The sequence below is a fragment of the Drosophila montana genome, unplaced genomic scaffold (genome assembly GCF_035044405.1).
Source record: "Drosophila montana isolate Dmon_TW-CO22-7 unplaced genomic scaffold, ASM3504440v1 contig_896_1, whole genome shotgun sequence".
Classification (NCBI taxonomy): domain Eukaryota; kingdom Metazoa; phylum Arthropoda; class Insecta; order Diptera; family Drosophilidae; genus Drosophila; species Drosophila montana.
The window spans coordinates 416,702-432,077 of record NW_026999182.1 but is presented as its reverse complement, the minus strand read 5'-3'; the positions used below and the strand labels follow the sequence as shown (position 1 = coordinate 432,077).

Below are 15,376 nucleotides of genomic sequence, written 5' to 3'. Positions count from 1 at the left end.
AATAATAATAATAATAATAATAATAATAATAATAATAATAATAATAATAATAATAATAATAATAATAATAATAATAATAATAATAATAATAATAATAATAATAATAATAATAATAATAATAATAATAATAATAATAATAATAATAATAATAATAATAATAATAATAATAATAATAATAATAATAATAATAATAATAATAATAATAATAATAATAATAATAATAATAATAATAATAATAATAATAATAATAATAATAATAATAATAATAATAATAATAATAATAATAATAATAATAATAATAATAATAATAATAATAATAATAATAATAATAATAATAATAATAATAATAATAATAATAATAATAATAATAATAATAATAATAATAATAATAATAATAATAATAATAATAAATAATAATAATAATAATAATAATAATAATAATAATAATAATAATAATAATAATAATAATAATAATAATAATAATAATAATAATAATAATAATAATAATAATAATAATAATAATAATAATAATAATAATAATAATAATAATAATAATAATAATAATAATAATAATAATAATAATAATAATAATAATAATTAATAATAATAATAATAATAATAATAATAATAATAATAATAATAATAATAATAATAATAATAATAATAATAATAATAATAATAATAATAATAATAATAATAATAATAATAATAATAATAATAATAATAATAATAATAATAATAATAATAATAATAATAATAATAATAATAATAATAATAATAATAATAATAATAATAATAATAATAATAATAATAATAATAATAATAATAATAATAATAATAATAATAATAATAATAATAATAATAATAATAATAATAATAATAATAATAATAATAATAATAATAATAATAATAATAATAATAATAATAATAATAATAATAATAATAATAATAATAATAATAATAATAATAATAATAATAATAATAATAATAATAATAATAATAATAATAATAATAATAATAATAATAATAATAATAATAATAATAATAATAATAATAATAATAATAATAATAATAATAATAATAATAATAATAATAATTAATAATCAATAATAGTAATAACAATAATAACAATAATAATAATAATAATAACAATAATAACAATAATAACAATAATAATATTTATAATAATTTATAATATATAATAATATAATAAATATTAATAATTATAATAAAAATAAAAAAAAATTAATTTTATAATAACAATAATGAAATATGGATGTAATAGAGGAAATAATTGATAAACAAAATAAAAAAATTAACGAAAAAAATATGTTTTAATAGTTATTGTGAACTCTTTTCCCATTTCTTTGGTCTTTTTATTGCTTTTTTGGTGAATAACAAAATTCACTTTCTGGAAGCCTTCAAAAAAAGAGTACAAAATTATTTGTATTAAATTTAAATAAATTAAAAGAAATATTTTACAAATACGGTAGTTCGTTATAATAAGACTATATCATAAGACCATATCTATATCATTTGAAGAACTGTTGAAATCCAAACTCAATTAAAAAAGGAATGCATTCAAAAAGATCCGCTTCTTCAGAGTTGCTCAACTTTTGGATACCCTTTGCACACATTTTACCTTTATGGGGTAAAAAAACTATAAAAAAAAAAAACAAAAACAAAAAGGAAAATGGCAAATTGCATAAAATAAATAGAAAACTGTGACTGTTGTTGTTGTTGTTGTTGCTCTCTCTCTCTCACACTCACGAGTCTCTTGGCTATGGATTTGCTTTGCAAATTGGATTATGCTTTATTGTGTTATTGTTGTTGTTGTTATTGCTGTTGCTGTTGATGTTGCTGTTGCTGCTGTGCCACATCCTCAAACAGCGGCAATAAAAATGTCGGCGCATGCGTCGCTGCCTGAGTCGTGTAATTACAGCGTTGCCAGCGTGTTGCACAGTGGTTGCCACTGAATTTATGCTGCACAACTAGCAACTGGCATCTGGCAACAGGCAGCAGGCGGGCAGCCCCTTTAATTATTTGCACGAATTCGGTTTGTTAATCGCCCATTGACGTGCCGCATCGATCGGGCATAGACATCTCCATAAATACAAAATACACGCATACACATACACACAGCTAGATATGGAGTATGTATAGAGATCGAGATATGTACATAAGTATCTGAGTAAAAGTGCAATGAAAGCCACAAAAGGCGCACTTCAATTAAAGGGGACGCCACGGCGCAATTGTCGACATCGGATTGCATTGGAGTTAGTTAGATAAACAAAACTGCGCGCCAAATTACAGCATTGTTATCGCAAGCGGGCAAGCGGGCCGAACGAAGGCAGGGGGAAGGGGCTGGAAAAATTTATGATTGAATTGAGTATTTTCACGTTTGTTTTTCCTTAATGGGCAAGTGAAAAGCCGCACAACAACAGCAACGAGAAATGGGCCCACCAATTGCCAAATGAAATGAATTCAAGAAGTTGCCAGTTTAAATGCCAATGACCGACCACGACTTGCACTTAGCGTGTAGGACCCAAAAACCGTTTTCAATGGGGAAGTGGGAAAATGCAAAGTGAAAACTAATGATAGAACAGCTCTAATGTGGCCACATTCCCAATTACCAATACGAATAATTGCTGTGCGCTGTTCGAGCATTGGAAGTGCTTTGAACTGGGCAGAAGAAATGAATTTCTTTGTTGTTCTTATCTATCATTTAATGAAATGTGCACAAATACATAGCTTACAGTTATGTTTTTTATTTAATTAAATATTTACATGATATACTTTTAAACTACACACATGATTCAGTAAATGCAGTAGGTTCTATATAAAGTGTTTGGCAATATAAGTATATTATATGAAAACAAGAATGAGTGCTCTAGTCGGGTGTGCAGGACAAGGGATACCCTAAAACCTTCTCGCTCGCGCTTTTGGTTGGGGGCTTGGGAGAAGCTATATATCACACTTGGTGACTCTAGCCATTAAAACCTATGAAATTTGCTCAAAACACAGGACTTCTATATTGATTTTGATCGATTGCTCGGAAACGCGGAAAGTTATCGATTATCACAAACAACTTTATACTGCGCGGGCACTAAGAGAACCTCTGTTAAATATTTCAAGACTTGTTACCATTCAAATCATTATACCCTTTTAACTTATTTCAATACTTTTTTGTCAAAACTTTTAACCTTTCGCACCTTAAAACTAAGAACTAATAAATCATTAAATTAAAAACTTTAACTTCAGGCCTTTTGCATACAAATAAATTGTCTGATACTACAGCTACCGCTTTTAAATAAAACTTTAAAGAAACTTTACAGTCAGTTAATATCAATAGGATACGAAATCTGAAATTACTTTGTGCCACATTTAACAATTATGGAAATTGTAGAAAACAAACCTTTCTTTACAAACACAAAAAAAAACTCAATTGCCCGCTTTAAGTATATGAAACTGGTTTATTCATCATGCATATTCAGCCTGCGTTCATTCAGATTGAAAATTACTTTATAACTTTATATATACGTATATGCATTAAATTATGCTCCAAAAAAAAAAAAAATAAAGAAATACTTCGGGCAGCATATCATTTAATCAAAAGCTCGTTAGTCTGCGCACACAGTTTGCGCTTGAATTTTTAATGGCTTAATCAGTTTCGGTTTTTTTCTTCTTTTTTTTTGGGTAAAGCGGAGGAAGCCACAAGGAAATTGCATCGGAAAGCGATACAAAAGAAGCACATCAAGAGTTTTTCCTAACGTGCACATATGAGCACATATACGTTTTTTTTTTGTGGCCCCTCACAAATTGATTTGCTATGTGAAGACGGATAATTGGTTTTTGAGCCGGCAGCGGGTTACGGGCGAACATAGAAAAGCTTTCACGGACGGTCTGAGGCGCATCTATAAGTAGGTTTTATTAACAAATCAATTGGAGCGCCCTGTTGGCAACCAATTGCCATTTCTTATGCCTGAAGATAAAGTATTTGAAAAACAAGAATTTAAAACAACAAATATGTGATAGAAAATTGGGCAAAGCTTAAGTCAATTAAATGCCAATCAAATTAATTTCTCTAATTATAAATGTATAAATTGTTCGTTTAGTACAGACTGCACAGATTGCATAATAAATGGAGAGTAAACTTTAAGTTAAAGCTCAGATTAAAGATTAAAGATATTCTTATTATATGCCAAAATTTGTCTGCGTTTTTTTGACCTCAAATTCGCACATTCTCTTTTTTGCCAGTTAAAAATTTATTTTAAGATGCAATTTGAATATTTAACGAACTGAAAAATACAATATAAAGACCAAGAACCGAACAAATTTGTATGATCGAGTCACAAATAATTAGATTTCGCTTTGAAATCATATTATTTTTAATTAAGGATTAAGTTATAAACTATCGAAGTAACTATTAAATATAAAATGCCCTTCTGTCAAGACATCACATTTATACTCCAGACTAGGATTTGCACCCGCTTCCTCCTTTTTCACTGGCTCGAATAAATGCATACTGCCTTAATACACATGATATGTATATATATATTAGAAATTATTAATTTGTATTATAAATATTTTTAGCTTATTTGGGTACACAGTATTTCTATATATAAAACTGTTTGTACTGACTGATTGGTGATCAGCGCACAGCTCAAACTGTAAGAGCTAGGAGGCTGAAATTTTCACTGAGGTTACCTTATATGATGGAGGTGCCCCTTAAGACAGGAAAACTCCAGCCGTATGTGTGGAAAAATCGAGAAAAAAGTTTGTATGAAACTTTTTTGTTTACCATGCGATCGTTCTCAAAGTTATTTTCAAAGATCTTTGTTCAAATTCATTTGAGGGTGTTTCACACATTTCGAAAAATGCGTTCCTCCTGGGTGGAAATGGGGGTCAAAGATTTGGTGGGTGGCGTTTCGCCCTTAAATTCATTTCCAAGGATCTATATGAAAAATCATTTGAGACATGTTTTACATTTTTTGCAAAATCAAAGCTTCCTCAGTGGAAAATGCGATTCTAAGATTTGTTTCGTGAAGTTTTAAGTTTTGTCCGATTTACTTATAGCTTATTTTCAGAGCTCTACATAAGAACTTAATAAATAGATGTTTCAGCGGTTTGGGAGATTCCGCCCACAATTTGTAACCTTTTTGAGCACACATTATTATTATTATTATATTTTGCTTAGCTCAAATAAATGAATTTGTGTGGAAAAGGGGACATACCCAAAATCATCCAAAAAGGAAAAGTTTAAAATGTTAATCATTTATTTCATAATATACCAATCATAAACAACACACATCCGCTTATTACAATCTAAATACTGAAAATGAAAAAATATTAATATCTACAAGTTTCAAGATGATCGCATAATTAGAGGATACGAGTAATTTCCAGCATAACTTATAAACTGAATGCGGCATAGGTTTTGAGACATGTGCTAAATTGTTTTCGAGTTTCTTTGTGAGCTCCAAAGTGCACAATGTAACAGTTCTATGTGAACGGGGTATTACTCATAAGAAAACTAATAACCCATAGACGCAATTTTGCTTTGAGTGTGCGAATTGATCAGCTGATTCATTGGCATGTTCTATTAAGATTTTCACAGCTTTCTCTAGGTGTCAAGTTTTACGAACATGCTAAAAACTCGATATAGCATAATTGTCTGTGTTTGTGTTTGACTGGAAAGCAGCTAACTGCTGTAGCATTTGGCTCATTGCGTCGCACGTAAACTGTATGACTAATCAATATAAAGAGCACGACAGAGACAGACTGAGAGACAGACAGAGAAACAAATAGAGACTCTCTGGGAGACGATACGCTTGGGTGAGTTTCGCAAGCTTCAAGACCCGCATATGAGAGCTTTGCGTATGAGTTTTTACGATCATACGAATTGTATTTGCATTTATATTGAATACTATATGTGCAAGAGTGTGTGTGTTTGTATATATATATATATATTTATATATATATATATATATATATATCGTAGTTATGTGTGTGATCGCTAGCCAAATGCCAAACAATGTGAGTCACGATAATCAGCGTTGAGCACACCGCAAACACGTCTCACAATATGCACAGTACTTATAAGCGCGAGGGCAGAATTGGGAATACATATCTTTCTAGTTTCCGAAGTAAACTTTTAGACATGAATCTACATTTTAAGATAATAAGCTTAAGCTATGTATGTAGAAGGGAAAATAATTCATAAATGTATATACATACATATATTTAAATAGTGCACAATTCCTAAACTATGCAAAAGACTAAATCCTTTTTTTAAATATATAATTGAAAATTCTCATATATTCAATACAAACATTGGTCCCCGCGTGATATCACTGCATAAGATCACATAAGTTCATAATTAAATTTGGAATTATGGTCTAAAAGAACTTTTATAAATAAATAGACTACAAATGCGAAAACTTCAAACTTGGAATTTAAAGACAATCCTGAAGAATATACTATTACTACGATTAAAATATCCCTGAAAATGTGTTGAATAAGAACAGGAGACATTATAAATTAAAAGAAAATGTATAAATCAAATTAAAATTACACTAGATAAGAGCTACGATTAAAAAATCAACAAAAATAATATACTGTATTAAAAAATTCTGCGTTTAGTTTATGGCACAACTAACTAAATAAATACAATTTTCAATACAATCCTAAGGAGAATATTAGACTTGTTATGAACTACGATTAAGAAATATAAAAATATATATATAATGTGGAAAATTATGTCCAGAACAGAAGACAATATAAATGGAAAGGCTGATGGCACAGCTAACTAAATAACTATAACTTTAGTCTAGTTAGAGACAAGGCAAACTTAGATCCAATTTACCAATCTATATTAATTTATTCAATTAACCCCAGGAGCTGCCCTCGTACATTGCAAGAGTTACAGAGTTATATGCGCAGTTATAATAACAACGCTTTGAATATCGCACAGTGGCTGCAAAACGAGTTTCGAATTGTTGAAATAAGCATTTATGAAAAATTAAACACACAATCCATAAGTAAATAAATGTATGGGTATATAGGAGACATAAGTAGACGCTAACTTGGCAAGACAGTTGTTGAAAATATTGCAAGATGTTGCAGTTGCTGTTGCAGTTGCCGCAACTGCAATCGAGCGTAATGCGCGCACATGCAACGTGCCACAGCAACAACACCTTTGAAATGGTGTCAGCAATAATTTATCAAAATAAAGAAGCAAAAGTCGGCAGAAAAAAAAACATGAAAAATAGCATAAATAAACCAGGCAAAGCTGTTCAAACCGCATCTAAGTCTGAAAGAGAACCCGAACCGAACCGAAACGTTGCCAGCAATTTGCATGAGACAAAAGACAATGGGCCAACACACATATACAACACGCACACACATGTGTGCTTGTGTGTGTGCGTGTATGTGTGTATCTGTAAGATACGAGCTATCTCAAGCGGTCGCCCAGGGCATGTAAAGCGTGTCAGTGCAGCGCAGTGAAACTCGGTGAAATAATTGCGGTAAGCGCATAAATAAAATTACACATGTTGCGAATCTGCAAGCAGGCGCACTGTGGGCGACAGACACGCCCCTAAGCCCAAGCAGCCCTCCACAACAGGTAAATGGCAGTCAGAGGCAGGCAACAGTTATTCGTATCTACCAGATAGCTGCACTCTTATCTTATCGTGCCTTCCTGTTGATGGGCCAAGCATTTATTGATTTTTTTTCTACGTTCCGCTTGATAATGCAAGTGGCGAAAAACATTTTTACGACCCTTCGCCCCTCAGGCAGGGTCAGGGGTAGTGACTGTGGTGGGAGAAGCTAAAGGGTCTGTCAAGCGGTCTGACAGCAGCCGCAACTAATTAAGGAAAATGACGTTGACAATGAGGATTACCCGACCCAACCCTCTGCACGTGTCCTTTGCCAGAAAGAAAAGGGCAAGGCAAAATGTACAAGGTTCAGGGCACATGCTTCATTCTTCCACTACATTGATCCTGTCAACGAGCATTTTTATGGCATTTGACAGCATTTCCCAGAAACTAATCAATGAAAATGCAGGCAAAACCTCAAACAGAAAACATGCGAATCGGGGTATTTTATTTTTTGCTTTATGTTCCTTAAAGGTCACGTATATGCTTAAAATCCACATTTTTCGTGACATGTAAAGTCACGATGTGAGTTTACATGAAGGCGAAATTATATTATATATTTATATAAAAATAAATTTATATATGGATAATACATGGGACAAGCAAAAGCATTTTAGTTATGTAAGGCATTGAAATCGACATTGAAAACTTGGTTTATAATCGAAAACTGAAAAGAACTAGAAGAAATTGACCATTGCTGTATTTGAACCACTCATTCTTTTGATCACCTTTTTCCCCATCTTAAACTATGTTAAATATACTTGTTATCACACTTCTGCCATTCATATCACATGAATAAGTGATATTTCCTGCTAAAACTATATATGGTCTTGCAGTGAATTTCAATACTGTCCCTGGTTCTCCTGTGCCCTAAGATTATTGTATATAAGAATAAAGATTACTGTGTAATCGCGTGATTCACACATGTCGCATAAAAACTGTCCGGAATAAATCGGAAGAGGAACCGTAAATCCAACACATGTTGGACTACAAAATTGATAATAGATAGTTATTTTGGAACAATCCATTAAAATTAAATTAAATAAAAATATGATTTGCTCGCCTTGAATTTAATAACTTGTAATGATTGCAATCCAACCGAACCAATCCATTTTATAACAAGTTCCCAAAAATAAGGCATTAACTAATTGTATACCTAGTATAGTGTATTTTAATTATACTAAAGAACTGATAATATATTCTAGAGAAACATTAATTTGTTCATCTCTAATCTATAGTCAATTCCTCACGTTGATGGCACTTCAAACATTAAAGTTTATTACAAAAAATACCTCTTAAAATATAGTTGTTTACATGTGCCCGCCCATTTTTATAGCTAGCCCATAAATGCCCAGAAATAATATTGAAATTTCTGACTCACCGCTTGACATTGCGACAACGTTTCTCATTCTCGCGTTCGGCCTCCTTGACGCTATCCCAGCTATCGCCCACGCCCGAGGATGACATATCATCCAGTCGCTCCTCATCCTCCATGCCGGAGTCCTCGAGACTGATGTGACAGCTGGTGAGTGTAACCTGTTTGCCGTTGTCGCCCACCTCAATCCAATCGGATGTTCGGATTCGCTGCGACCGTTCTGTGCCATACGGCGAGGAGTCTGAGGAGCAGCCGGAGGGACAGCGTTTACGTGGCGTTGAGCTGCCATTCAGATTTCCATTATCCTTTAACGATTTGTTGACGGCATAGGTCAATGTATCCTCCTCATCGCCATCGGCATCCTCTACATTGTCCGCATCCACATCCTCCGTGTCGGCATCCTCAATTGAATTGTAGCGCTGACGCGTCATTGTTTTAGTGGGCGTGTCCTGCGACTGCCACTTGGTGGGCAACTGTTCCAGGGAGCAGGCACGATTGCGCATGGCCGCCAGCTCCGAGATGAGCAGCTCATGGAAAGCTGGCTTCTTCTCCGGCGTATTGCCAGCGCTGACAGATGTCTTGATAGGCTTGGTTTTGGTTTGAGGTTGAATTTGGGTTTGGGTTTGGGTTTGGCTGTTGCTGGGGTTTATGTTTATCCGCGTGCAGTTGCCCGCTGCTTGAATGACCTGGCTCAACTGTTCCTGCTCCTGTGCCCTTTCCCGCTCACGCACTCGCTCCATCTGCTGCCGCTTGTGCTGCTCCTGCGCCAGCTCCTGCTCCAGCAGCGCCTGATGCTGTATGGCGCGCTCGTGCTTGGTTATAATGGTGGTATCTGCCAAGGTCTGCTTCTGAGATTGGCTTATGATGATCTCCGAGAAAAGACGCTCCGCGGCATTTTTTAGGTTATTCTTTAGCTCCACAGTTTTGCCGCCCAGAAAGCTGCCGCCGCTGCCTCCTCCCTGGCTCGCCAGCGGGCCATCCAGTGTGGTCTTGGAGCGCCTAAATATGCTGGTGGCGGGCGTAGCTGGCGGCGCCACAAATGCGGCCACATCGTCCACATCCAGCGTGGCGACCGGCATTTGAACAATCTTCCGCGGCTTGGGCAACGGCTGTGTGGTGGGCAACAGACCCGCCCGCTCATAATCCACTTTGCCCAGACTCAAACGCGTGTCCTTGTGTGGCGTCGGACTGCTCTGTGCGCTTAGAGAATTGGCGCGATTCACGCTGACGACGGCCACAACGGACTCCCTCGGCTTGGCTGTGGGCACAGCCGGCGCTTTGCGCAGCTTTAGCGGTGGCTTGGGCGCCGTTGCAGGCGCAGCAACTGTTGTTGTTGTTATTGTTGTTGCGGGAGCAACTGTTGCTGTTGCAGCTGCTGCTGTTGCCGTTGCTGTTGCGCTACCAACTAGCGCCATGGTGGGCGTCTGTGTTTGCGCCTGTTTCTTTTGTAGATTCAGCGAAGGCGACTTGTAGACCAAGGTGCGTCCCACTGCGCTCAGTTGGCTAACAAATGTGGGCTTCTTTTGTATGAGCGGCGGGCAGGGTGTGGCAGCTGCTGCCGCTGCCCCTGCACCTACCGTAGCTCCTGCTGCTGTTGTTGTCATTGTTGTTGCTGTTGTTTTGGGCCTGGGCGGCACCGGCGGACCGGGACGCTTAACCGCAAGCGTTGCCTGCATTTCGGTTACTGCTGTTGCTGTTGTTGCCATTTGTGGCAAGTTCTCACGCCTTGTTGTTGTTGGCTCCACTGCGCAAAACCCGTATTTTTAGGTCACTTTGTATACCCTATGCACAGATGTGAATAGAGAGTATATTGATCAGAGGACCAAGTATGTCCTTATAATGCCAAAGACTGCGTATATAAAACCTTGTATATTCGCATTTGTTTATCGACAAATTTATTGACCACGCCTACTAGGGCGGCGGCACAAACTTGGAAATCTGCAGCACACACAATTGAAAAGTAAAAACCAATAAATTTGGCGAGTCCAAAATATTTGTTATTATTTTTCTAATCACGATTTTGAAAGTCACTGACCGGCGCTTACAGTTTGAGAGGCACCAGATGTATAATCTAAAATGGCGCACGTTGTACAGTTTTCAGCTGTTTTTCAACACTGTACACAGGGTATCGCGCAGTCGATGGCTGCCGCTGGCAACGTTTCGACTTGTTTTCTTTTTTTGCACCTTTGCAACTTCTCGACTTGGAAGGCGACTTTGTATTTTGGTATTGCGATGCGTTTATTTATTTATTTATTATTATTTAGCATAAAACTTGTTTTGCTGCGTTCTTGTTGCTGTTGTCGTTGTCGTTGTGGTTGTTGTTGTTGTTAGCATTTTGACTGCAACTGCAACTGCGACGGCTGCTGCGACTGCGGCTGATCTATTTTGAATATAGGCCACGGCGGAGCACTAACGGGCCTAGTTGCTGCTTAAAGTTGTTGTTGTTGTTGTTTTTGTAGTCTGTTTAGCTTATTGCTTATTGGTTTATTGGCTTATTGGCTTATTGAAACTCGTTTGGCTCGTTGTTTTTGTTGTTGTTGCACTTTGAATTCTCTGTGAGTTTTTTATTTTTTGGTTTTTGGAAGTGAAAGGGTTGCGGTTTTAAATATATTTTTTTGGTTAGGGCTTACAGTGATTGCTCAAAAAACGTAGAATTATCCTACACTAAGATTTGAAAAAAATTTAGACTTAAAACTTAACCGCGTTTAAATGCTTTTAAATGTGCAAATTTATTTTACATTGAATTTTAAAAATATCAGATTTAAAAGTGTTATAAAATGCCGGTTCCAGTTTCTCTAATTTTTGGAAGTTTCGATTTTCGAGCGATCACTGTACTTTTTATTTAATTTCCATGACTTCTATTTTTAATCAAACACACTTTTTTAATATGACATAATTGTTGTTGCATTTTGAAAGTGTTTCAAGCAATTTTTTTCCTTACTTATGTTTGGCTTTTGCACGATTTTTGTGTCTTGTTGCGGGCGTCTAAAAAACACGTCATAATTAAGTTGAATTGTTAGAAAGCTTAATTAAGCCAAAAAGCGCATAAAAACGATAAAAAGCCAACTACAAATGTGCCCAAAATAAATTGTAATTTAATGAAGCGTTTGAGCCACAGCAAAAATCATTAAAAAAGATTTCAGAATTTGATTTTCATGATTTTTTCGTTGTCCACTGTATTACTCCGTAAGACCTTACAGGAAAATGCATAAAGCAATTTAATATGGAAATCTATGCAGTTTAAAGTAAATAAAATAAAACAGAATAGTATAAACAAAAGCAAAAAAAAAATCACGATTTAGAACTATTCCCAAAAACTGGTTTTAATAAGTTAAATTAGTTTTTTAGAAAAAAGAGAAAGGGACTTGTTTATAGATTTCCTCTTTTGACAAATGTTTATTAATTCAAATAAAAAAGCGTGATGAGAACTTAAAGGCTCGATATTAGGTCACAAAACGTTAATCGATCTGCGATAAGCAAACAATTTTTGGCCGATAAATAATAGTAAAACGCTTGACATGCAACTTTGCAGCAACAAACAATTAGCGTCATATTAACATATTAACACACACAAACACACACACACAGAGCACGCACAAACAGCTTGCACTTTGAGCCTTCGCTTGATTGGGCTTATTTTATTTAAATTTTGTTTAATTTAATTAAGTGCTAAGACGCTGCAAACAGGCCCAAAGAATGTCACCCACACACACAATGTCGTGCGCTTAATGGAACACGTTCACATACACACGCACGCATGGCTATTTTTGACCAAAAATTCTTGTTACAAAAATTGTTATAAATATATATTTATGTAAATTATTACGCTGCATTTGCATTTGTATTGCATTTGTCAAGCACCGAAAAACACACAAAAAACACCGACACCGAAAACCGACACCGAACACACACACAACATGAGCGACCGAGCGACCGTACGAGCCGTCCGTTTCGACGTTGCGCTTTGCACGAGAGTCAGAAATAAACTGAGAGCATGTAAGAGCTAAGCGCACCTTGCTCAATCTCGGCGCATTGTGTGTTTACATATTTGGCTGTGTGTGTGCGTACGTGTGGGTGCGCCAGTGTGTGCACGCCAATGATGTGCGCGTGACAAAAACAATCAGGTTACACGCGCACACGAATGCAACTGTAAAACTGTAGTGTAGATAAAAGCAGTATTGATATTTTTTATATTTATGTAGATTTAGTAAACCTTGCTTTTTTCTCTCTATTTGACGCTCACTCAAGCTTTACTTGGGCATGCATTCAGTTCGTATCTGTACACAAGTATATTGCTCACGACACGCTCACGACAGTGTTAAGTGCGCATCTCTATTGAAACATGCTCTGCTAAAGTTGTAAGGTGTTCGCTCTCTTAACACATTGAGCTCACTGTTAGGGCAAGCTGTTAACTTACAGTTTTACAGTTTTTGGCTGCTAAAGGTGTTTTTACGAATGTAGAACCAGCTAATTTAATTTTGGAGCTTAAAATGAGCTTATAGATTAGTTCGGGAATGCCGAAAAACTAAAAATTTGTTCGCTTCTCAGTGTGTCTCAACAGCTATGCTGTTGAACTGTTGCTTAAGAGAAACTGCAAATGCTGTTATTTATCTCTCTTATGTAAAGAGCAACTTGGCACATGGCCAAAAGTGCATTGATTGGCATTTGGAACGGGTCTGTTGAGGGCCGGCGCCGGCGTCTGGCTGCTGTGGTCGGTTGCAACAGCTGTTGTTGCCGCATTGGCACGCCATGCCCACCTCTCCCCTCTCCCTACACCCACCAACCCATCAACAACTACATACATACGTAAATCTTTATTGATTGCATGTTGCAAGAGACGCTAAAAAGAACATAAACGCTAATCGTCTTTCGAGTGACTTTGCTGTCTGACTAAACAATTATTTTAGCCGGCAGAACTCAGGGCTCAAACCCCACAGCTGACAGCAGACAACAAAAAATTGCAAAAGCAAGTCGGCCCAGATATATAAAGTAATGCACATACACATACATACGTACATAGATAAAATATGTACTTACATCCAAGCTCCACATTACATATAAATCTTGCTCCTTTTTGGGGTTGCTGGGGTCGTTCGTTGTCGCTGCTTAAAATTACCGCTTTTATACCCTGTATTCAATGAAAATGAGCAAATAGGGAAGAATGGTTTTGTGCAACTGATTGTTACGGACAGAATTAAGCATCATAGATCCAACCATGTCCGTCGCGTCTATCTCAGACTACATAAGCTATTGACCTAAAGTTTGAAACGTAGGTACTCCTAGCAAGGTCTCCTATCCAAACCAAGTTTATTTCGCATTAGGTTCATAACTGCATTGCAGAGCGTAGATCCCTCCGCTTTTTTATACACACGCTTTTGAATGACATTCAAATCATGAAAGTCGCACAGTCGCAGTGAACATATGTTTCTTTTGTATAAAATGAAGCTGGAATGTTTATAAGAACAGCTCAGCGCTTATTTTAGGGTAAATTCTAGTCGAGCACTCCCGACTGGAACACGCTTACATGTTGTATTTGCCTTTGGTAGGCAACCCGGCCACAGAACCGCCCCAAATAAGACGCCGCCTAGCCGCTAGCCGGAGCTCTTTGTCTGCGCGGGGGGGAACCCCTCAACCAGGCACTTCAAATGATTTCCATGGCACTCAGGAAGTCGCCTCTTCCGGCCAAAAAAAAAATTAAAATCGAAGAGTAGGGAATACGAGGCCTTCCCATTTTCATTTGCTCGTTTGCCGACACTTTTTGTTGATTTTCTTTTTGTTTCGCTCATTTGGCGCAGCGCATATAAATTCATATATATACATATCTATATATATGTATGTAAGTGTATATTGTCAGCATTGTTCGGGCTAGTCTGGAGTGTTTGTCGCAGTCGGGAATTGGCAAAGCACCAGCTGCAATTACAGTTACCAAGCATGCATAACACAATTGACTAAAAACATTTCATTTTTTAAATCACACACAAAGGATTATCCCTTACACACAAACACACACACGCACACACTTGAATGCTTTCGAACGCACCCTTCGGCCATTAGGAAGCCCCAACAATGAAGGTTAAACTTACGCTAAATAGCTGTCGTCGCCAGCCACACTCCCAACAGCCACTTCTAATCCTTCTCCTTTAGGCTGGCGAAGCACTTCAACAACCGCTTCTAATACCGCATGCTGGGGAACGTGCAAAATCAATAACAAGAAGAAAGCACACTTTTCTTAGTGGGGCCGAATCTTAAATACCCTAGGTTAAGATATCTTGAGAATAAATCATGTTTTTTTATAGTAACAGGAATTTGAAGCAATCGTTCCTTTGTTCCTTGAAATAGGTACACC

The 15,376-nt window shown here is 35.6% G+C and overlaps 1 protein-coding gene across 2 annotated transcripts in view; it reads right to left on the bottom strand.

The window, feature by feature from the left end:
* The window catches only part of LOC135440159 (pneumococcal serine-rich repeat protein), a 57,940-nt gene extending 44,921 nt beyond the window's left edge, over positions 1-13,019 (bottom strand). Inside the window, exons 1-2 of one of the 2 annotated variants that reach the window (XM_064699192.1) lie at positions 12,857-13,019; positions 9,037-11,583 (exon numbers count right to left, since the gene is read on the bottom strand). In XM_064699192.1, coding sequence (XP_064555262.1) covers positions 9,037-10,736 — 1,700 coding nt within the window. In that variant the 5' untranslated portion in view covers positions 10,737-11,583; positions 12,857-13,019. The remainder of the gene's footprint in view (positions 1-9,036; positions 11,584-12,856) is intronic. The other variant, XM_064699191.1, reaches the window with a different exon arrangement.
* Positions 13,020-15,376: the final 2,357 nt, after the last annotated feature.